The sequence below is a fragment of the Scomber scombrus genome, chromosome 8, assembly GCF_963691925.1.
Source record: "Scomber scombrus chromosome 8, fScoSco1.1, whole genome shotgun sequence".
Classification (NCBI taxonomy): domain Eukaryota; kingdom Metazoa; phylum Chordata; class Actinopteri; order Scombriformes; family Scombridae; genus Scomber; species Scomber scombrus.
In genome coordinates, this window is record NC_084977.1 from 30,504,837 (window position 1) to 30,528,296 (window position 23,460).

General features: G+C 41.4%; 1 protein-coding gene across 1 annotated transcript in view; it reads right to left on the bottom strand.

Moving 5' to 3' along the window:
- The window catches only part of zc3h3 (zinc finger CCCH-type containing 3), a 26,303-nt gene extending 3,340 nt beyond the window's left edge, over nucleotides 1-22,963 (bottom strand). Inside the window, exons 1-7 of the mRNA XM_062423743.1 lie at nucleotides 22,793-22,963; nucleotides 18,554-18,632; nucleotides 17,574-17,729; nucleotides 16,001-16,070; nucleotides 11,323-11,454; nucleotides 1,438-1,601; nucleotides 1,136-1,299 (exon numbers count right to left, since the gene is read on the bottom strand). Coding sequence (XP_062279727.1) covers nucleotides 1,136-1,299; nucleotides 1,438-1,601; nucleotides 11,323-11,454; nucleotides 16,001-16,070; nucleotides 17,574-17,729; nucleotides 18,554-18,632; nucleotides 22,793-22,880 — 853 coding nt within the window. The 5' untranslated portion in view covers nucleotides 22,881-22,963. The remainder of the gene's footprint in view (nucleotides 1-1,135; nucleotides 1,300-1,437; nucleotides 1,602-11,322; nucleotides 11,455-16,000; nucleotides 16,071-17,573; nucleotides 17,730-18,553; nucleotides 18,633-22,792) is intronic.
- Nucleotides 22,964-23,460: the final 497 nt, after the last annotated feature.

Sequence of the window (23,460 nt, forward strand, 5' to 3'; positions counted from 1 at the left end):
ACAAACCCTCAGTCCCCTCTCCTAACTGAGACCTGACCCTGCAGCTTTCAGGACTTTTTGTGGTGTGTGTGTGTGTGTGTGTGTGTGTGTGTGTGTGTGTGTGTGTGTGTGTGTGTGTGTGTGTGTGTGTGTGTGTGTGTGTGTGTTTGTGTGAGTGAGACAGACAGTGACTTTATATTACACTAAATCCCAGTGTGACTGTAACTTTTAGAAGCTATAGACTAGTTTTTGTAGTTTTTGTCATCGTTTCTGTCCATTAAAACATTTTAGTTAAATGCTGAGTCGACAGATAATCAGACAGGTTAAAGGATCAGGCTTCTGGATTTATACTCTATCATTTATTATAACGTGTCTGACTATCACCTCACATCACGTAACGTCAGACGTTCTCTGTCACGATTGAATCTGTCAAATATCTATCTATCTATCTATCTATCTATCTATCTATCTATCTATCTATCTATCTATCTATCTATCTATCTATCTATCTATCTATCTATCTATCTATCTATCCATCCATCCATCCATCCATCCATCCATCCATCCATCCATCCATCCATCCATCCATCCATCCATCCATCCATCCATCCATCCATCCATCCATCCATCCATCCATCCATCCATCCATCCATCCATCCATCTATCTATCTATCTATCTATCTATGCTTCCATTAATTTATCTGTCTATCCATTCCTCCATCATCCATCCATCCGTCATCTGTCAATCATCCATCCATCAATCTATTTATTGGCCTATACATCCATCTAAACACTGGATTAAAAAGTTAAAGTTCTGTAGATGTTAAACTGCAGTATGATCCACAGTTATTATTATTATTATCTTATTAAGTTTATACACAAACTACACATCTAAAAAAAAGGTTTATTTTTCAAATGAATGTGGGTTAGGGTCTGTTTGTCTTCTGACCTGCAGATCACCACATCGAAGGTGTTCTCAGATTGGCTTATGTGTTTATATTGTGTTGCTTGTTTTATGTAAAAGTAAGAAGCTTTATTATCATTATATTTAACATATAATAAGATTACAGGTGCCACTCCCATTTATGCTTTAAAGACAAATAAAAAACATGACACATATGCAACTAAAAACAGATGTAGAGTTAGGGTTACTTACCTTTGACCTGTGAGCTCTCTGCTGGCAGTGTGTCCGGTGCGTCCGCTTCCTCCGGGGAGCTGGAGAGGGAGATAAAGGACGGCAGCTCCAGAGGGCCGGCGGCGGCGGCGGGCGTACCTGGAGCTGCCGGAGAGCCCGGCGGTATGACGACAGACAAGCGAGGCCTGAGAGAGAGAGAGAGAGAGAGAGAGAGAGAGAGAGAGAGAGAGAGAGAGAGAGAGAGAGAGAGAAAGAAACATTATTAGCTATAAGTTGAGTCAAATGAAATGATAAAGATGAATATCTGTGTGATCTCTTCCGACCTCTTGGAAAGCTCCTTGGTGCGAGCTTTCTTGGCCGGGGTGGTGGAGGTGTTGGAGCTTCGTTTGTTAGCTCGTTGACGGTGCTGCAGCTTACAGCGAGCTCCACGTGGACAGGAACCGGTCTTAGAGAAGTCTGGACAAACTAGAGTGTGTTTCTTCTTACACTGATGAGACAAAGAGGAAGAAATAACACAAAACAACAGGTTTTATAGCTGCTACTGCTAGAAACATGAATTATGTGTAGAGTTAGTTTAGAAACTCATCAGAAATCTGTGTTATCTTTGTGTTCTGCCCACAAAAACAGTCCCATTATGATGCATTTAAACATTTTTTGGCATGTATCAGCTCAACAACGTTTGACAAGCACATTTTTTTGCTCGGTAAGTAACAAAAAGCCAATAAAACTATTTTTTTTGAAAGCCAGCGTAACGGCCAAAACTTGCAGAATTATTTAATGTAATGAGGTGATTAGTCTGAAAATCAGTCCTAGCAAATGCCAAATGCAAAAAAAAAACTGCATCAGCAAAATAGCATCAAGTCGGAGTTAAAGAACGCAGCTTCCAAAAAACCTACAAATTAAATTGATTCGACGACGCTTCATGTCACAATAAAAATAATATGTTATGATGTTTTTATAGGTGTGTCGGCCATTTGTAAACCACTTCAATCAGAAGTTAAATAATATGGAGCAGCAAGCAAGGATTCCTGAGCAAAGGAAACAAGTTATAATATTAATTTCTCTTCATACAAACAGTTTTATACTTTGATAAAGCCTTCAGTTACATCTTTATGGGAGTCATTTGTTCAGTAATTTCCACATTCCTCATAATTTGTAACAAAAATATAGTAAGTAATGATGAATCAGTCTATTTTTTAGTCTATAAATTGCCAAAAAAAGGAGAAAATTCACCAATATATGAACTTTATAATGATATAAAGCTGAGAAAAGCAGGCTGGAGCAGTTTATAGAAACAACAGGTGATCAATTCGATCAATATTATTACATTTATTGTTCATTTTCTATTGGTTTAATCAGCGCTGGCTTGATACTGGAGGTCATTTCACATGAGCTGGCACAACCAACAGAGCCACAGTGTCCCTGCATGATAACCCACTAGAATATCTCCCCTCCCGACTAGTCTCACTGACATCACGATGAAGACAGACGAGCATCTTTCACATTTTCCACGGTCACCAGATCTCCAACCTGAAACTTTACGGGGAACTCCGAAGTGAGAGAAAGTAAACAGACGTCATCCTTTTATTCCCCGGCGGTGTTGAAAGTTTTTGGGGACGGCTCCAAATGATCTCAGCTGCATATATAACTCCAACACTTGTGTGTGTGTGACATGATATTGTGTTATTCCCTCCACCTCTATCTGTTAGTTACTACTTTTAACACTTTGTTCCTTCGCTCTGTCCTTTAATGTGCAAGTTGAGCAAGTAGGTCACAGTTAGTGTCATTCTGGGGGCGAAGAGGGGGAGGAGGAGGAGGGAGGGGGGGTGGTGGGGGTGAAGCATTGTGCACGAGAGAGAGAGAGTGAGCTTTCACATGCATGTTTGCAACTGAGTGTGTATGACAGTGTAATACGGGTGTAAATTGGCAGCTTCATTCTCAACGAGATCCGATCCCTCCCACCTGTCAGAAAAGCTAATTTTATTCACTCTGGGGTGCAGGCTGCGAGGAGTGTGTGTGTTCATGTGCGTGTGGAGGGGATGAAGACTGCGGTACTGGGAAGCAGATTGGTCCAGAAATAGAGTGCGTATCGGGGGAAGTGTGTGAGTGTGTGTGTGTGTGTGTGTGTGTGTGTGTGTGAGCGGAGGGGAGAGGGGGGGATCTGGAGATCGATTTCCCAGGAACGCTGTGGAGTCCTGGTAAACTCTCCCTGGAGCTCAGCAGCCTTGACTCTTTGCCATCAGAGCCCCCTCTCACCGCCCTCACACCCATGTTCCTGCACCCCTGGGTGCCAGGGAGGCCCGGGATCAGCTCGCTGTCAAATGTTTCTCTGGATCATCTTATAGGCCTGCGGTTTTGACACAACATTTTGTGCAACAAATCAGACCTGCCAGTGGTGTCGATGATGGCCATGGTTTTATATTTGGAGCATGACATGAGCGCCACAGTCAGGTCCTGTTTTATACAAAATCATGACACTATTATTATTATTATTATTATTATATTACAGTGTATTGTTAAACTGTTTAATCTATTCATATTTTTTATAACAAGTTTGCAGATCCCAAAATGACTTGTGCTGCAGCTAACAGGTATTTTCATTCACGATTCATTTGCCAATAATTTTCTCAATTCATCGAATAACTGTTTAGTTTATTTATAGTGAAAAAATAGAGAAAAATATCCTGGGGTGGATTTTACCATGAGGCAAAGTCCCCAAACTTATAGGTGCAATAAACAACTTTAAATGTATTATGATGTTTAGATATTAAACTTAAAATTATGTTACTATTTTAACTCATTATGCTCCGAAATTACACACAAAAGGCTCCTAAAGCACTTTAAAAAACATTATTATCAATGTAAGACCTTCCTTCTCTTGCACACTACAGATGAATGGCGACTCCATCACTGGAGGAGGAGCTGCAAACCTCTCGACCAATCGTAAAGGACGCAGAAACTATTTGACTCATCACAGTGTGCGTTTCCAAATAAAAAAGAAAGAGGTAAAAGTAAAGAAATCACCCCTGAAACAACAAGCAGGATCACAGTTAGAGACATTTTCCTGTCACATGGACTCAGTTGTTAGATGATAGGAGCACCAACCGCCATCAGAATAAAATAATAAGTTATAAAAATGGAGTAAATGATGATTTTAGGATTAGTTTATAGGGTGAGTACACAGGCTGAAGTGTTCTAGTGTTTTATAATGAAGACACAAGGTGGTTTAGTCTCACCTGTCTGTTAAAGCAGGCTACAATAAACCCTTATTAATCCCTTATTTATCCCTTATATATCCTTTATTAATACATAATAACCATACAGTCCACTGTGATGTGATGTGCAACAGCTTTGAAATGTAACAAGCAACTTTTGCACACCTAAATACATGATTAATTCATAATATATTATAAACTTTATAATGATAATAAACTTTATTAATTGAGCACTTTAAAAAAAAAAAACAAGTTGCAAAGTGCGAAATACACAAATCATCAAAAGATAATTGTGTTATAAAAGAGAACAAATAGAAACAATATGATGAGTAAAAGTTTAAATGTAGGAAGAAAGCAAGAATAGACAAACCGTATTTAAAGGAGATAAAAGCAAGTAAAGGAAGATGAAAACTCAAAGTATTTTTTTAAGAAAGGACTTAAAAAAATGACTTATTCAGCCGACCTGATATGTAGAGAGATAAAGGATCATAATGTTTGTCACATAAATCAGAAATTGTTACAAATGAAAAACAAAACCTCTGAAAATGTGTCGTTGCTCACAGTTTAGAGTTCAGAGTCTGGAGAAGAAGTTACAGCTGAAGCACTTTACCAGCGGGAGAAACAGAAAGTGTCGCAGAAATTGACTATAAAAGCTCAACAACTCCCCACAGCTCCATACATCCTCATTTTCATAAAAAGACAGGAAGAGAGAGAGAGAGAGAAAGAGAGAGAGAGAGAGAGAGAGAGAGAGAGAGAGAGAGAAGAGAGAGAGAGAGAAAAGAGAGAGCTGGGGGAAATGGGAGGAACAAAGTTAAAGTGGACAGAACATCTTTATCCCCACACCAAGTTAACAATTTTCCACTTGATTTAAGGAATGCTGGGAAGTCTCTGGGGCCTATTAGAGAAGCTCTCTGCTGGGCCAAAACCAGGAGGAGTCAGCACATTTAAAAAGAGACTGAGAGAAGGAGCAAAAGAGGCAAGAAACAGAGAGAGAGAGAGAGAGAGAGAGAGAGAGAGAGAGAGAGGGAGAGGGAGAGTATGAGATGGAGAAGACAGTAAAATAAAAAAGAGGAACATCCACATGCATTGACATCTCGGGCATTAAGCCGACACTCTCGTCTAGAGGAACTAGCAATGAGTGGAATTGAACAGTAAAGGAGCCCGATTAGTGCTGTGATATTAAAGAGAATCAATTATGCTCATTTCCAGCTCTATATTTGTATTTTATTCTGGCACTTTACTAGAGTAGTTCTGTATGATTCAACTAAATGTGTAAAAGCAAGGAAAAGCGTCCACACCGTGCAGCTCCCAATGCAGGTGGGTATCCACAATGCATCCTGTGGTATCCTATTGAATCCACCTGCATTGGGGGCTGCACAGTGTGGACATTTTTCTTGCTTTTACAGACATTTATTGTGAAGAAATTACAGGAAATGACAGATGCTCCTCACTTTGAATTAGCAAAGCTTCGCTGGCGGCACTAAAAAGTACATATTCCTGCATCCATGCACTTCCAGACACCACTGATTCTACAGATTTAGCACATAACTTTGATTAATTCATGTAATAAGTTAATTAAATAAATGACTTTGGTTTTGTTTAACTTAAAGGTGTGTTCTCCTCCTTGGTTTTGTCATGAATTTTGAGCCAGTTCATGACAGTTGACACAACAACATCTAGAGATATTTGGAGATGTTATTCAGTGGATCAGTGAGAAATGATGCAGGGAGGAAGAGAACAAGCAGTGATGATGATATTTGATGAAGATCTACAAACATCCACCAGATATCCAACAGGTAAACTACTTATTATACTTTGCCCTGCTGGACTCTACTCATGGCTCAGCGTGACTACCTCAACTACAAAAGGAAAAACACCATAATGTTAGCAGAGTGAGAAATCTGTCACTAGCTGACATCAGCTCGAGCTTAAAGTAGAAAAAAACTGTAGAAACCTGAGCGTTCAGGGCAGTAATAGTAAACCAGTATTTACAAAGGGAGCTATAATGTGCTGACTTTCTTCTTTCTTTTGTACTTTTGCTTCTTTAGTCCAACATCTGGTTACAGTTTTATTTTTGTTCTGGACACCTGAGGACAGTTGTGTATCTAAACCAGCTGAAACATGTCAACCTATGATGCCACTGAGTGAGTTACTATATAAACTATGTGTGTTGGTGTTTTGAGAAGTGAGCCACCTGTGTGTTATTCCCTTTAGTATGACAGAAGTGATAAAGTATGCATTTAACTAAGAACTTGTTCATATTAGCTGTATCCTCTGCCAGTGCTTCCTGGCCCTGAGATGAGCCTTATAATTTGGGCTTTTTTTCCTTTATTATGTTAGTAGGTGACACAGAGGCCGACAGGACCAGGGACGCTGTCATTACGTGGCAGGCGCCCTAAACACTAGTAGTTTTGTGTTGAGGTGAATCTTTTCTGTCAGACAGACGACTGAACAATGAATAAAAAGATAAAGACTGACTGAGGTGTAGCTTGAACACACAGCAAGACACCTGATGGCTGGCTGATGGAAACTAAGAAGCTGACCCGGAGTTCAGATTATCTTTATAAAAGAAGAAACTTCATTAATCTTCGTGTCGTCCTCCCGGGTAAAATTGACCTCGTCTGTTTTTTTTCCTTCTTTCTTCCCTTCCTCTTTTCCTTTCTCCCTCCTCCCTTTCTTCATTTCTTCTGTCCTTCCTTCCTTCCTTTCTTCCTTCCTCCCTTTCTCCCTCCCTCCTTCTTTCATTCCCTCCTTCCTTCTTTTCTTCCTTCCTACCTTCCTCCCTTCCTTTTCTCTTCTGTCCTTCCTTCCTCCCTTCCTCTTTTCCTTTCTCCCTCCCTCCTTCCTTCCTTTTTTCCTCCCTCCGTCCTACCTTTCTTCCTTCCTTCCTCCGTCCTTCCTTTCCTCCCTCCCTTCCTTCTTTCCTTTCCTCCCTTCCTCCCTCCCTTCTATCCTCCCTCCCTTCCTTCCGTCTGTCCTTCCTCCCTACCTCCTTCTCTCTTTCTTTCCTTCCTTCCTTCCTTCTTTGACTAGAGGACAACAGGAGGGTTAAAAAAGGGAGAAATCAGCTTGGTCTCAGACGCAGATTCAATATGCTGAGAAGACCAAACGGCTGTCTGACTACAACCAGACTGGAGCGACTTACAGCTTGGTATGTCTGTGTCTGGGCTTCGAGAGAAGATGAGACCGAGCTGCCAGATTTGAGGTCATAAAAAAAACAGAAAGCCAGAAATAAATAACAGCTAATGACAGACGCTGGTGAGTGAAGACTGGCGGAGGACAATTAGGAAGGCGCAGACCAATCCTACGAGGTGGAGGATGAGACAAAGCTAGGTGGAGGCAGGATGGTGGCAAAGTCTGTGGTTAAAAGAGGAGGAGGAGGAGGAGGAGGATGAGGAGGAGGATGGAGGAGGATGGAGGTGAGGAGCAGACTTAACCCCTGAGCTGCTGGAGTGTCTGCCTGCCTGGCCCATAGTGCCATCCTCAGCAGTTTTCCCATCTATAATTACTGCCTGCTATCCATCATAGAGCCGCCAGAGCCTCGCAGCGCAGCGCTCCATAAACACACACACAAATGCACACACACACACACACACACACAGGGGGAAAATCACAGACCTAAGCACTTCAGCTAATAGAATAAATATTAATATCCCTTTTGTTTTCTATATCCTCATTTCCCCATGCACTATTTAAATGAGGTCTGACAGTGTGAAAAAGCATCTGTTTCACACCCGACTCTCAAAAACAAGCAGAGAGAAGAAAGAAGAGAAGAAGAAGAGGAGGAGGAGGAGGAGGAGGAGGAGGAGGAGGAGGAGGAGAGGGGGGAGACAAAGGGAGGCAAAAACACAAGGAGGGGGAGACTGTGTTTGAGGTGGATGTAGGGACAGTGTGTGTGTGTGTGTGTGTTTGTGTGTGTGTGTGGAGGGAGGAGGGGGGGGGGGGAGACTTGAGAGTCATATGTAGGTGGCTCTCTGTTACCCATCAGGCCCTCAATGTGTCACTCAGACACTACAGTTATGCCATTATGGACCACCACCCCCTGCAGCTGTTCCTGCCCGTGTGTCACTGTGTGCGTGTGTGTGCGTGTGTGTGTGTGTGTGTGTGTGTGTGTGTGTGTGTGTGTGTGTGTGTGTGTGTGTGTGTGTGTGTGTGTGTGTGAGGGACAGATTGGTTACCAAACTACTTGTTTACCTAAGCCTCAGTTTAACTTTAATGGGACAGTGTACATGTTGTACAGTCTTCTTTTATTCTGTTATTCTGGTGCCTACATTACCCACAATGCACCTGGACTTAATTCACTTGACTCCACAGATTCAGGTGTGTTACCACGGCTCTTTAAAAGTCACTTATCCTGTCTCACTTGTAAGTCACTGTGGATAAAAGCATCTGCCAAGTGAGGAAATGTAAATGTGAAATGTTATGCTAATATTTTATTCTTTTTATAAATTAATTCTTCTTCTCTGAATTGCTTTTATTAATTGTGTTTTGATTTATTCTGTATGGTTTTATTGTTTTAACTGTGTTTGATTCTGTAAATCATCATCTTTTAGTATTGTTAAAAGCGCTCTATAAATAAAATGTATTATTATTATTATAATTATTGTAATAGCAGCTATTGTAGCCTCCAGCAGAGATGATGAGCATTACAGAGTCCGTCACCTCTTTCTTTCTCCACACCCCAAAGATTTTTTACATTTTCACACTTGTAGTCTTCAGGCCCAGCTGACGCGGATGCAAATGACATCACTCAAGAGAAATTTATCAGATTTGCAGCAGCTCCCTCTGGAGATATTAAAAGGCTTTATACCACACATACACACACACACACACACACACACACACACACACACACACACACACACACACACACACACACACACACACACACACATACACACACACACACACACACACACACACACACACACACACACACACAAGCACACGCCCAGTCGCACACACACACACACACACACACACACACACACACAAGCACACGCCCAGTCGCACACACACACACACACACACACACACACACACAAACACACACACACACACACACACAGACACAGACAGACACACATACACACACACAGACAGACAGACACAGACACACACACACACACACACACACACACACACACACACACACACACACACAGACAGATGCACACACACACACACAGACACACAGACACACACACACACACACACACACACACACACACACACACACACACACACACACACACACACACACACACACACACACACACACACACACACACACACACACACACACACACACACACACACACACACACACACACACACACAGTGATGAAGTGTGATTGCTGTTAAACTGGTGGAGTTCCCCTTTCATCAAAGTGTGGAAACAAAGATGTACTGAGGTCCACAACAGCAACATATACTGATTTCTATCCTGTTGAGACCGACAGAGTGACATGGATTAACTCTGACCTGGTCCACTGCTCCTCTGCATCAGCCTGAGTTCACATCGGTCAGATCAGGTATCTCTATTAGGAATGGAAACTAAATTTAATAAAACCTGATATTAAATGTAATTTCACTGATTTCCCAAATGACAGAGAGAGAGAGACAGAGGTTGTGTCCAAAATCACACGTTTCTACATTTACCCTCTGAGTGTCTGAATGCTGAGTGTGTAAATAAATCTACTATATTCTTCCTTCTAATATCCCACAAACGGAAAAAAAGTCCATGGCATGTATACGCTGCTTTATTCAATGCAACGCTTCACATTTTAAAGACGTGAAAACTAAAGTCACGTGACTCAACTCTCATCTAGTGGATGTTAGTGTCTGAAATCTTGATTTGCTGCTAACTATTGAGTCAAGTATTGAGTTTGTATTATATAGGGAGTAGTGGATGAGAGAATAAGGAAATGATTTTGGACAGAGAGAGAGAGAGTTCAGGAGAATTTGAGTAAGGGGCGAGCACGAGACTGCAAACAAGAAAAAGAAAAGTGAAGGTGAAACCTCTGGCTTCAGGAGATGTGTCTTTTTTGTGGTTTAGGAGTAAAGTGGAAGTACACTGCAGGCTGAAACTCTCCTGACATCGACAAACAGAACTGAACTCGTGACACGGGTCATATGTGGCTTCAGAGGATGAGGAAGCCTCGTTGTTGGTCAAGACTCAAGTTGAATTCATTTTGCCCATCGCAGCTCCTGTACCTCTAATGGAGCTTTTCCACTACACAGTTCAAGCACGACTCGACTCGACTCGTTTTATTTTGCTTCTCCACTAGGGATAATACCTTGTACCTGGTACTTTTTTAGTATCTGCTCTGCCGAGGTTCCAAGTGAGCCGAGCCGATACTAAATTTGACGTCAACAGACTGCCGGCCTCTGATTGGTCAGAGAGTCACTGGAAGAGTCATGAGCCGTCCCACACAAGAATCAAACCCGACATTTTTAAACACCAACAACAGCGTTACAGAGATTCGGTTCTCTTCTCTTACTTTGTGTGTGACAGAAAGCCTCATACAGCAGCAAGTACACCATCGCCTCCATGTCCTCCGTTGTTTATGTGTTTTGTGTCACACATAAAACGTCACAGCAGTTTTGCGGAGTCGTGCTATGACGACCCCGCCCACGTTGAGTAGGTACTTTTTTGTAATGGAAAAGGTCTGTCCTGGAACCATACCGAGTCGAGTAGTGCTATAACTGTATAGTGGAAAAGCGCCATAATTCTTCCTCAGTCTGACTCTGACAGCCTGTAGATTAACTCCTAATCTGTGGTGTTGGGACTTCTTCAGGTTGCTTAACTTTGAAGTACGATGACATCCAGATTTTGATGAACCACAGTTGCATCAATGTAAAGATTATAATATAAAAAAACTGGACATATTGGCTCTTAATCATTCCCTCTAGAACAACAAGCTGGAGCTCAGGCAGTTTATTCATACCTCCCTCAGACTGAATGTTAGTGGTGTGTTTGTGAGTGTTTACCTTCTCTCCTTCGGGACAGTAGCCTTTAACAAAGTCCTCACACACTTCAGCCTTGTGGGACACGTAGACGTGACTGTAGGGACAGTCGCTGTTGTTACAGATTCCCTTCAGGAAGTACGAGCACACCGGCATCTGAAGGGGGAGAAAATGTACAACGTCATCTTCACTAGAGAAAGGCTAAAAACAGGAACGATAAAAGCTTTTAAATCAGGATACAGACGGCCTGAAAATGAGGAATTATTGGCAAAATGTCCTGAAACAGATTGAATTGATTTCAATCTGACTGTGTGGATGAAGCACTTTTTTTTAATCCTTGGCATTGTTCCTGAAAACATCGTGGTTATTGAGCATGGGGGGGCAGAGGTTAAGATGCTTTAGAGAGTTTATTGACTGCACCTCTGTGTTGTTTTAAGGCTCGGTATCATTTAAAAAATATGATACAAGTACCAATCCAAGTACCCTTAAAGTGATACTGATACCAGCTGCTTGTGAAATCTTGTGAATAGAAGAATGAAATGACATAAAATGCCACCACTGCCCCACATCTAAATGATTTGATTTTTACACAAATGCATTTTGCAAGTCTTTAACCTTCGCGTCGTCCTCCCGGGTCAAATTGACCCCGTCTGTTTTGACTGTTCCTTCTTTTCTCCCTTCCTTCCTTCCTTCGGTCTGTCCTTCCTCCCTCCTTCCTTCTCTCTGTCCTCCCTTCCTTCTCTCCCTCCATCCCCCTTTCTTCCTTCCTTCTGTCCTTTCTCCCTCCCTCCTTCTTTCCTTCCCTCCTTCTTTCCTTCCTTCCTCCTTCCCTCTTTCTTTTTTTCCTCCCTCTGTCCTTCTTTCCTTCCTTCTTTCCTTCCTTCCTTCTTACCGTCCTTCCTCCCTTCCTCTTTTCCTTCTTCCCTCCTTATTTCCTTCCTTTCCTCCCTCCTTTCCTCCCCTCCTTCTTTCCTTCCTTCCTCCTTCCCTCTTTCCTTTTTTCCTCCCTCCGTCCTTCTTTCCTTCCTTCCTCCCTTCCTCTTTTCTTTCTTCCCTCCTTCTTTCTTTCCTTTCCTTTCCTCCCTCCTTTCCTTCCTTCCTTCCTTCCTTCCTTCCTTCCTTCCTTCCTTCCTTCCTTCCTTCCTTCCTTCCTTCCTTCCTTGACTCGAGGACAACAGGAGGGTTAAATAATTAATATGTATTAAATTCAAAATGCTCAAAATCAGTATGTGTGTTACAGCATACATCACACACTTATAAATCCATGTATGTGTGTGTGCATAGACGTTATACTCTGGCAAATACTTTGGAGTTTGTGTCCAACAAATAGTCATATTTTCTAGCTCTGGGTGCAAAAAGGATTGATTGCAGATATTGTTTGACGGGAAACGTTTCGATACTACTTGGTGTCAATTTATTTCAGTCAATAACTTAACCCCATACTGTTCATTTCAGAGCAGTATAAACACCTTAAATACTGGTTTTCTTTTAGCCTTAAATTTGATGACTTCTCCTAATGTGACCCAGAATATACAAACGTTAATATTTAAACTTCTTATGAACATTTGTACGCAGCTGATAGACATTTCTGTTGAGTCTTTAACACATATTTAATTCAAACATCCATACATTACTGTTGCATTCTTCACATTTAATATAATTCATTGCACTCATCATGTTCTACGTAACATAGGTGTGATTATAAATGTTTGATTATTCATAAATAAAAAGCATAAAAACTGAAGAATAAAGTATCTCTGCTCTCTGGAACCTTCCTTAAGGATTAATCACACATTTACCTGAGACTGAGGAGGCATCTTTTAATCATTTTGAGAGACTTAATATGAAGGAACACTGGAGATACATCTGAATATGAACAGTATGTGAGGGTTAAAGGTATTGAGCCGATACACATTTTATTTTGTAATTCACTCCTTCTCTCTTTTAAGATCATTTCGTCTTTATTATGAAAACGTAAAGAGGAAAGAGCAGCAGAGAGAGGAGCAGCAGAAGCAGGAGCAGGGGTGATGAGGAATGAGATTATGTGAGATTATACACACACACACACACACACGCACACATGAGTAAACAGACGTGCGGGTTTAAAAACCAAACCACAGTCATGTACGCTTCAGACGTTGTACCCCCCGAGTGCCAAGTGATCTGTCACCCTGAGCAGCTAAATGACCTTAATTGCAGTTGACAGCAGCAGAATGAGAGTGAATGTGTGTCTTGACAGCATGTGTGCAGGGCGTGTGTGTGTTTGTGTGTGTGTGTGTGTGTGAGATGTACTGTTTAGTGTGCCCGGTGGAGGCCGGTTTAAATATAACCCTAAGGGGGAGCGGGGGGGGGGGGGGGGGGGGGGGGGGGGTTCAGTGGAGAGAGATGGGAGGTCGGGGCGGAGTGTGAGAGGCGCTCCACCTCGTTTGGGATGGGATCAGTTCTACCTAATTAACTGCTACAGAAATATTTATCCAGGCTGCAGCTCGTCCAGCTCTCATGATGTGTTTATGTGCTTTGGATGTGTGCACAGACGGGGCCGGTGGGCATGGGAGGGGAGGAGGGGGGGGGGGAGAAGGGTGGGTGATGCCAGGGGAGTAGGCTCGGGGGTGTCTGGTTTCGAAGTATTTGTGGTAGTGGAGGACGGAGGAGGAGGAGGGGGGGTTCGGGCTCGCCTATTCACGCTAACACCCGGATCAGGATCACCTCTCTCTCTCTCCTCCACACACACACACACACACACATATTCACCCCCTTCTCCCGGAGACCTCCATACAGTTCTGTTTAAGGGGTACAACATGAAATAAGAGCGGGAGTATCCTGTGGAGGAGGAGAAGGGGGGAGGGGGGGGGGGGGGGGGGGGGGGGGGGGGGGGCAGGTGGGGCTGTTGGAGAGGTGGCATTACAAACAGACAGCTGGGCTCTCAGCACTTACAGGCAGCAGTGTGACAACCAACACAGGTGCAGGGCATTGTGTGTGTGTGTGTGTGTGTGTGTGTGTGTGTGTGTGTGTGTGTGTGTGTGTGTGTGTGTGCACAGAGGGTGAGGCAGTATGACACCTGTTGTAGAGTTGTTTGTCTCAAGGAAAAGAAAATAGAAGACAGGAAAAAAAACGTGCTTTCCCTTTTTGAGCGGCTGAACTTTAACCCGAGACACACGAGACAGTTTTCTCACCAAGTTGAGGAAATTTGCACAAACGTCCAATTCACACACAGAAGATGATGCAACTTTTACCCTCGTGTGCATTCAACCACCAGGTGATGCTGTCATATGACATCACATCCTATAAAGTTCATCTTCAGTGTTATTTAACCCTTTACATACTGTTACTATCATATAGTGCCTTTACCAAACAAGTGTATTTTAGTGCTCATGACACTAATACTGAAAATAGATTCACAGTCACTCTATATTATGATCTTATGTTATCTCAAATGAGAACATAACATTTTTAATTTTTGGACATGTTAGGTCACTGTATGAAACACATAAAAAATTTAATTTATATGTCTTTTTTAATTGCTTTCAGATGTCAAAATGGGTCAAATCTGACTTGAACAGAATCCATAGAGTCTCTAAGGAGGTGAAATGAATGTATATCAATAAGTGAGTGTGTGTATATTTGCTGTTTAATGTTGGCTCACCTCTGATGTGTTTATCCAGTTTAATATACTGGACTCTTCCAGGTCAGATGTTACTGGTTGTTGTAGCTTCTGTCAGTTTATAATCATTTATCTAAAACTGTGATATGAGTAAAGTTAGATCAATAAGAGATTCATAATGTTGGACACTGGATTCATTTGGGTATTTTTGGTTTGCTGGGGTTCAGTTCGGGCTGAGTGGAATCATATTGTGATTATAGGAGGGTTTCACATTATGAGAGAAGGAGAAAATTCTGATTAAAAACTAAAAAAAGTTAGTTTTAGGTTTTGTTTTACTTACGTGAAGTCTCGTGTGATTAAATGGATAAAAGTGGAATAAATTAATTGAATCAATTAGGTTTTCCATGTGATTTTGCATACATCTCTCCTATTGTGATACATGCTACAAGGAAAATATTGTAGTTTTAAACTTATTTTTAAAACTAAAAATAACCAGTGTTATTAATGATTTTCCAAATTGATTGATTAAATCATTTTAGACAATAAAAAAATCAAAAATATAGTCAGAATAGTTTGTTTTTTGAAGCAGGAAACAGCTTTCAACCGTTTTCTTCAACTCCATTATTGTAAATTTACTTGATTAATCATCCAAATCATTGTAGACAAATTTTCTGCCCATCAACTAAATGAAGTGAAATGAATTTTAGCCACTCAGCCTGAAGCTGAGGGAGTTATTGTTGCACCATAACTTAATAAAGTGTGTATGTACTGTACAGGTGTTTCATTTACCTGTGTAAAAAAAACAAAACAATAATAACTTTCCACGCATTCACCTGAACGGCGGAGATGAAGAAGGAGAACGCAATAAAAGCCCAGATTAACTCTTTTGGTCTATACATTGAACAGCAAGTCTTGCTTTCTCCTTCCTGTGTCATGGAAACAGGAGCCGTGCCAAGAACGTAAATCCGATCCGTCATGACTGTACCCGATGATGTGTCATCTTATACGTACACACTGTACCCAACCCCCCCGGCCGCTGCAATGTAAACCCATAAAACACCATGTTGTCCAGCATCTCCACCATGTGTGCGTGTGTGTTACCTTCTCCTTGGCCACCTTATGTGAGAATGGGCAGGTCCCGTCTGCCTGCTTGCACGTCCCACGAAGAAACCTGCAGAAAGAAACAACAGATGAGATGCAGAAGTTAATAAAGGAGAGGAAAATCAATTCATGTTTATTAATGCCATCCAGCCATGCACGAAGCACCTGGCTGCACTTTAAATACTTACACTACCTCACTAAATGTTCTATGTCCTGTGTTTTTATGTTGACATGCATCATACATGCATCATTACTGATTTCTGAAGCTACTGGTTCTTTAAAATGTTTTTCACCCCATTGTAAAATCCTGTTTCCCAGTTTTGTTGTAATAATAGCCTCAATGCTTCTGAATGCTAATATAACAACACTAGTTTTATCATAGGACCACATGACAAATATAGTAGTAGTATGACAGTAGCCATGAACACACACAAACGTTTATCTGTTGCTGTGGAGAAGAGGCCGATCATGAGACGCTTCATTGTCACAAATGAGATGAAAACATTGTGTCATGATTGCTGAATTCATCTTAAAGGACGCAGAATCTAAAATTTAACTTATTTAAAAGAGCTGAATGTTTCTTTCTTTCCTTTTTTACACCAAGAAGTCTTTAGCTTTAGCTTACGGTGAGATATCCATGAAACTGACTTCATCTTGATTAATTGAATGTTTCTTAGTTGTTGACTTTTCTCTCAAGCTTTAATATAAACAGGCTATTTCTTTCACCCAGTGACTCATTTTTTATATTGTTGATTGAAAAATGGAGAGTCTTGGAAGTAGTGCTGCAACTAAGGCTGGGCAATATATATCGATATCGTGATATGAGACTATATATATAGTCTTACATTTTGGATATCGTACCATGATTTGGTATAAGTGTTTAAAGGCAGCATTACAGTAAAATGATGTAATTTTCTAAACTTACCAGACTGTTCTAGCTGCTCTTTTATTTCCCTTTACCCAGTTTCTCATTATTTCAAAATTAGTGATGATTTTATTTAATATTTTGGGAAAGCACCGATAGTCATCGCTACAATATCATTTCTATATCGATATCGAGGTATTTGGTCATAAATATTGTGATATTTGATTTTATCCATATCGCCCAACCCTAGCTGCAACTAACAGTTATTCTCATTATTGATCAATCAGTCAATTTAATGATTAATCCTTTAGTCGTCTGGTCCATAAAATGTCAGAAAACAGTGAAAAATATAAATCACTGTCTCCCAAAATCCCAACATGCAACCTAGAATCTCTTGTTTTTGTCCACAACTTAAAAGATAATCAGTTTAATATCATTCATTGAAATATGACTCAAAACGATGAATTAACAAAATAGCCGGCTTCATAGCTTTTCTGTGGTTTGACTTATTGATAAATCATTGCAGCTCTACTTGGAAGTAATTCATCTGTGAATCCTCTAAAATTACATATAGAGAAAAGTGAATGTGATGTTTTCTGACCACTGAAAGACTAACATATCGTACATTGATGAATAAATAGAGGAAGAACACCAAGTTTTCCGCCCTGCTTCCCTTCAAATTGATGTTTTCTCCCATGCTTTAGTTACCTGGTGCAGACAGCCACCTTATCGGGGTCGTGGATGTAGGGACAGCTGCTGCCACGGTTACACTTGCCAAAGCGGTTGTAGTACATACAGTACTGCCTCGGCTGCTTCTTCTGACGAGCGTGTCTGATGATGGCGAGGCTCCGCTGGACCGCACGGCTTATTTCACAAAACAGACAAACCACAGGTATCCACAAGTAAATAATCAGCAGCTTGTGGTGAGTAAAGAAGGTAAAACTATACAGAGGTTTAGTGTTTCTTTAGTATCGCCTCTGAGAGGAGCTACGGGGGTGAAAGGTATTCACCATATGCTAATTTTAATTTTTTTTAAAAGAGAGAGAGAGAGATAGAGAGAGAGAGAGAGAGAGAGAGAGAAAGAGAGAAAGAGAGAGAGAGAGAGGGAGAGACAGAGAGAGACAGAGAGATAAAGAGAGAGAGAGAGAGAGAGAGAGACAGAGAGATAAAGAGAGATAGAGAGAGAGAAAGAGAGGGAGGGAGAGAGAGAGAGAGAAAGAGAGAGAGAGCGAGAGACAGGGAGAGACAGAGAGAGAGAGAGACAGAGAGATAAAGAGAGATTGAGAGAGAGAGCGAGAGAGAGAAAGAGAGAGAGAGAGCGAGAGATAGAGAGAGAGAGAGACAGAGAGAGAGAGATAGAAAGAGAGAGCGAGAGATAGAGAGAGAGAGAGACAGAGAGAGAGAGAGATAGAAAGAGAGAGAGAGAGAGAGAGAGACAGAGGGAGATAGAGAGAGAGCGACAGAGAGAGGGAGAGAGAGAGAGAAAGAGAGAGAGAGAGTGAAGGATCAAATGCAACAGTCTTGGCTGGGTTTGATTTCATGATGGTGTCGTTGTGTGAGGAGAAGATCCAGCAGCAGTATCGCCCATTTATAAATGTTGTTAATTAAAAAGTATGAAAAGTTACGTAAAGCTACGTGTGCAGAAATGTTTACAGCGTTGGTGTGTGAGAGCGTCTGATGAGCGCTACCTGGCCAGATGACGGGTGCTGAAGGGCCGGTTCAAAGCAGCGGTCCCAGGTGAGAGGTGAGACAAGCTGAAACTTCTCCCTGATACGGGAGGAAAAAAAGACAAAGAACAATTTACAGTATATGCATCACAAGTAAGTTTTCATTTGCAAGAATCAGGAGTCCAAATGAACATTAAAGCTGTTTTTCTTGCTGTAATCATTCCTCCTGTTCATACTGACCATTAGAAGATCCCTTCATAATGCACTTACAATGTAAAATCCTTCTTCTGTGCAAAAAAATGAAGCTTCAGTCGTCCAAACGAGTCAAATCTTCATCTTCAATGTTTCAACATTACAGTGTTTTTAGTGCCAAAGTCTTTTTGTTAGTATACTTCCACCACAGCTCAACAGGGAAACACTAAGAGGAGAATCTGATGCTAAAAAGACTGTAAATGTGTCAGATATCACTTGATATGACTAACTCACACTGATGAGCTAGAAGCTGAATGCTCAATAGAAGCTGATCATCGGGGGGGGGGGGGGGGGGGGTGGAGAGGAAGAGGAGGAGGAGGTCAGACAGGTGAAGGTGAAGCAGAAGAAGGAGTGAGGATGAAGAGAAGTGTAAGTTTTAAAAGGTGAAACTTAACCCTCCTGAGTCAAGGAAGGGAGGGAGGAAGGAAGGAAGGATGGAAGGGAGGGAGGAAGGAAGGAAGAAGGGAAGGAAGGAAGGAAGGAAGAAGGGAAGGAAGGAAAGAAGGAATGAGGGAAGGAAGGAAAGGAGGGAGGGAGGGAGGAGGGAATGAACGAAAGGAGGGAGGAAGGAAGGAAGGAAGGAAGGAAGGAAGAAGAAAGGAAAGGAGGGAGGAAGGAAGGAAGAAAGGAAGGAGGGAAGGAAGGAAAGAAGACTGTGTGATCTTTTAATAGTCAGTATGAACATGAGGAACGATTACAGCAAGGAAAAAACCTCTTTCACTTGATATGACTAACTCAGTCTGATGAAGCTGAATATAAACTAACATCTACGTTAAATGACTGTGTGGACACACTGTGGATTTTGTCCTCCATCACTTTACATTGAAAGCACATTTGAAGGAGATCTTTTAATAGTCAGTATTAAAGAGACACACTTCTACAGTAAGTTAAACAATGTGTCTCAAAGATGAACTCCTCAAACCAGAATAACCAATAGTTGCTTCTCGTGCTGATTAGCGTGTAACGGACCGATATCTCTCCTCAGGAAAAGTGCAAGCAGAGGAATGCACCACATGTTGAGGTATGAAGGGAAGAATATGGAGAATTCAAGGTATGTTTGAGCGTTTGCAGGATCCTCAAAACTGATCAGCAGCTGTTTCTCACTTTTAGATACATTACACTTTCACACACAGTCAGGTTGTGGAAGTAGTCCTGGAGAAATTAATGAAGCATGAACTCCTCATGAGCGACATTACATGCAAGAAGTTTTATTTAGTGACGATGATACGGATACACGGGTCAATGAGTTAAATTTAAAGGGGTTAAAATGTGAAAATAAACGTATGAATAACTTGCACACATTCTTTTTTTGTGGACCCAGCATCAAATTTCTGCTTTTAATCCATTTTGAGAGAATATATTAGAGGATTATGGCAAAAATGTCTAAGTGGTGTAACCATAAAAACTTTGTACCAAATAATTCAACTTGCTTAAAAACAGTAAATTGTCAATAAAACACCATATCAACTAGTTTGGCATGATCTTACATTATAACTTTTATATTAAATAAAGGTAATGGAATACAATTGTTCTAAATATTACATTTAATCTGGTAACCATGGAGATCAGGAAACATTTACATGTTTTAAATGAAGTAATTATTAGTATAAATCCACTTAAATCCACTGTAGGTGATAAAATATGTAATATTTATCATTCTTTTGTGGTTACACCATTTGACATTTTCAGGAGCATTCAGTCTTACTTTTGGTTAGAAAATGGTGCAAATGTCATTTCAAATGATATAAAACCAACAAAAAAACAAAATGTACATTTTAACAAACCTGATGCTGCTTTTAAAACTAGTTTTTAAAGATATTTTTGAATTGTTCATCTTGCCAACACTTATTTGTCACTGACCCTCATATTTGGCGAAGGAAGAGAAGATCCACTTCTGATACCTTCTGATATTATTTTGCATACATCTTAACTGAATTTTTTTTTTCTCTACCATATCAGATGGAGCAGTTGTTGTTGTAGTTGTGTCTGCCTGTACAGACAGATGCAATAACAACTTGATATGCGACTGGTTTATTTATACTGCGGTGGTTTGACACATTGGTGCCAAAGCCAAACGTGACGTCCAGCTCTGTCTGAGAACATCATAAACACTATGTACTCAATGCACCCGTCAAACACACTGGAGGAGAAGGTGTGTGTGTGTGTGTGTGTGTGTGTGTGTGTGTGTGTGTGTGTGTGTGTGTGTGTGTGTGTAGGGTTTCTGGAGGCCAAGAGAGGACTGGAGATGAGGTGGGTGAGGTTACAGATGGCAGTCGATCTTATTCAGACCTCTAATTTTGGAACTTTTTTTGGCTGTTAGGCTTCTCATTGAGTGTGTGCTCTGGTATGATTTCAGCAGAGTAGGATTACAGTCCGGTGGCTCAGGACCAAGAACAAATGTAAGGCTCTGCCGGGGGGGGGGGGAGATGTGCAATCACAACTCCAGCTGAGAAGACACCTGAGGTGGTTTTTCCTGCCTGGAAGATGCAGGAATGTGTGCGAGCGGTTTTGAGATGCCGGTCACGAGTTTAACAGAATGGAGCTCTTCAATTTCACCTGCAGCTTTAGTTGCTGGAGAATGGTATAGAAAAGAGAAGTGTGCAGGAGGTAGAGGCAGATCCAGGCTTTAATCTGCACCGTCCAGTTCTCCGGACCCTCCCCCTCGCCGCTCTGACAGATGACAACTTTATTATTTCAGATGGCAAATCCAGAAAGCTCCCCTAAGTCTATTAGAGAGTATGTGGACAGAGTTACAGCCACAAACATGAATAAACACTCTGGTATCACCTCCGGCTGTGCACACACACACACACACACACACACACACACACACACACACACACACACACACACACACACACACACACACACACACACACACACACACACACACACACACACACACACACACACACACACACACAGACACACACACACACACACACACACAGCGCAGACACGCAGTGCTCACAAACCACATCCTGAACGCACAAAAACGTACACAAATGAAATGTGTGTGTGTGTGTGTGTGTGTGTGTGTGTGTGTGTGTGTGTGTGTGTGTGTGTGTGTGTGTCTGTTCTCACAAAAACCTTCTCACCTCTTCAATGTGTTTTACTTTAACAGCAGACTCAGTACAGGGAGTATTTAAAGGTATCCTGTGAAGCTGTCACCCACTAGTAGCTCGATGGTAGCGTTTTAACAAGTGGAGTCCATGCTTTGTGTGTATTGTGTAGAAACACAAAGATGTGAGTGTAGGAGCAACTCATACTCTTAGCACCGGTTTGTAAAAGGTTAGTTTGATCATTTTAATGTAATATTGTGGATGTAAGATCACTGCTTCTGCCTCATCACTGTGTGTCTTGTAAGAAAATGTTAAAACATACGACTCCATCAATCGTCACACTCTTGATTCTGATAAATGAATCTCTACAAAAACAACAGATTTTGGGGTTTCGTTGCCAGTTTTTGGAGGATATTAATAACTTAAATCTGTGTGGTGATTAATGAACTTTTCCGCTACTGATGATTTGTGAAAGATGTGTTTTGTTTTGATATAAAATGCATCCATGTGTGTTTGTGTTTCATCTTACTGTTCAGGATCAAAGCAAATAGTGTGGCTAGTTTCCAGCATATTTAATGTGGGATCAAAGTTGACTATAGATGAGTTTAGAGAGTTGATCTTAAACTCAATAATTTATACTTTTTTTGTTTCCTCAAAAGCGACAGAATCACTACAGCTTGAGGGTTTCTTTTCATTTCATTTCATAAAGAAAGTGAAAGAAAAATCAGAGTCAGTGTTTTCAGGAAATGTGTTTTTACTCTCACAGCTTAAAAAATGTATTGTGTGGAAGCTCCTTCAGTCTGTCTTCTCATAATCTAGACCTAATTGAAGATCCTCTTTCCTGGAAACTCGACACAAATGTTATAAAAAAACAATTCAGAACTCTTGTGTGTAAGTCCCGGTCACAGTTTGCTGAAGGTAACCAGCACCGTGACAGTCAGCGTACCTGTTCGATTGATCGACATGTCGGACGCCACTGTGCGGGACAGCTTATTGGCTGACACTCGATACAGGGCACCACCAATCCAGCACATGCCGGTCCCTCTCCAGTGCTGATTGGATGACGGGTGTCTGTCGTGTGGAGCTCTGCGGCGACTCTGGAGGAAACTCCTGTGAGAATAGAAAAGAGAAATACACGTCGTGAACTTGTATTTAAATGTACTTAAAGTCATGTTTTCACTTAAAGGATTATTCTGTGATTTATATATATAGAGATATATTTGGAATGATTATAATTATCCATTAAAGTTTGCTGTGTGAAATTTTCCGTCATGCTCTGAGCTGGAATGATAATATCTGTTCATCCCTCTCTTTTGCCTGTCTTCCCTCCAGCTCTTCCACTATATCTCCTCTCCTCACTTTATGTTTCACATCCTCCCTCCCTCTCTCCCTCCCTCTCCCCTCCTCTCTCTCTCTCTTCCTCTCCCTCTCTCTCTCTCCCATGTCACAGCACTCTGTTAAATTGCTCCTCTAATGGAAAGGACGGCAGTGTGGAAATGGAGAGAATTGAAAAGAGGAGAGGAGGAAATCAATGAGATAATAGGCAGGGCAGGGGGCCAGAGCAGTGAGGTTGGCCCCTACACTGGAGCGTAGAGACCACACACACACACACAC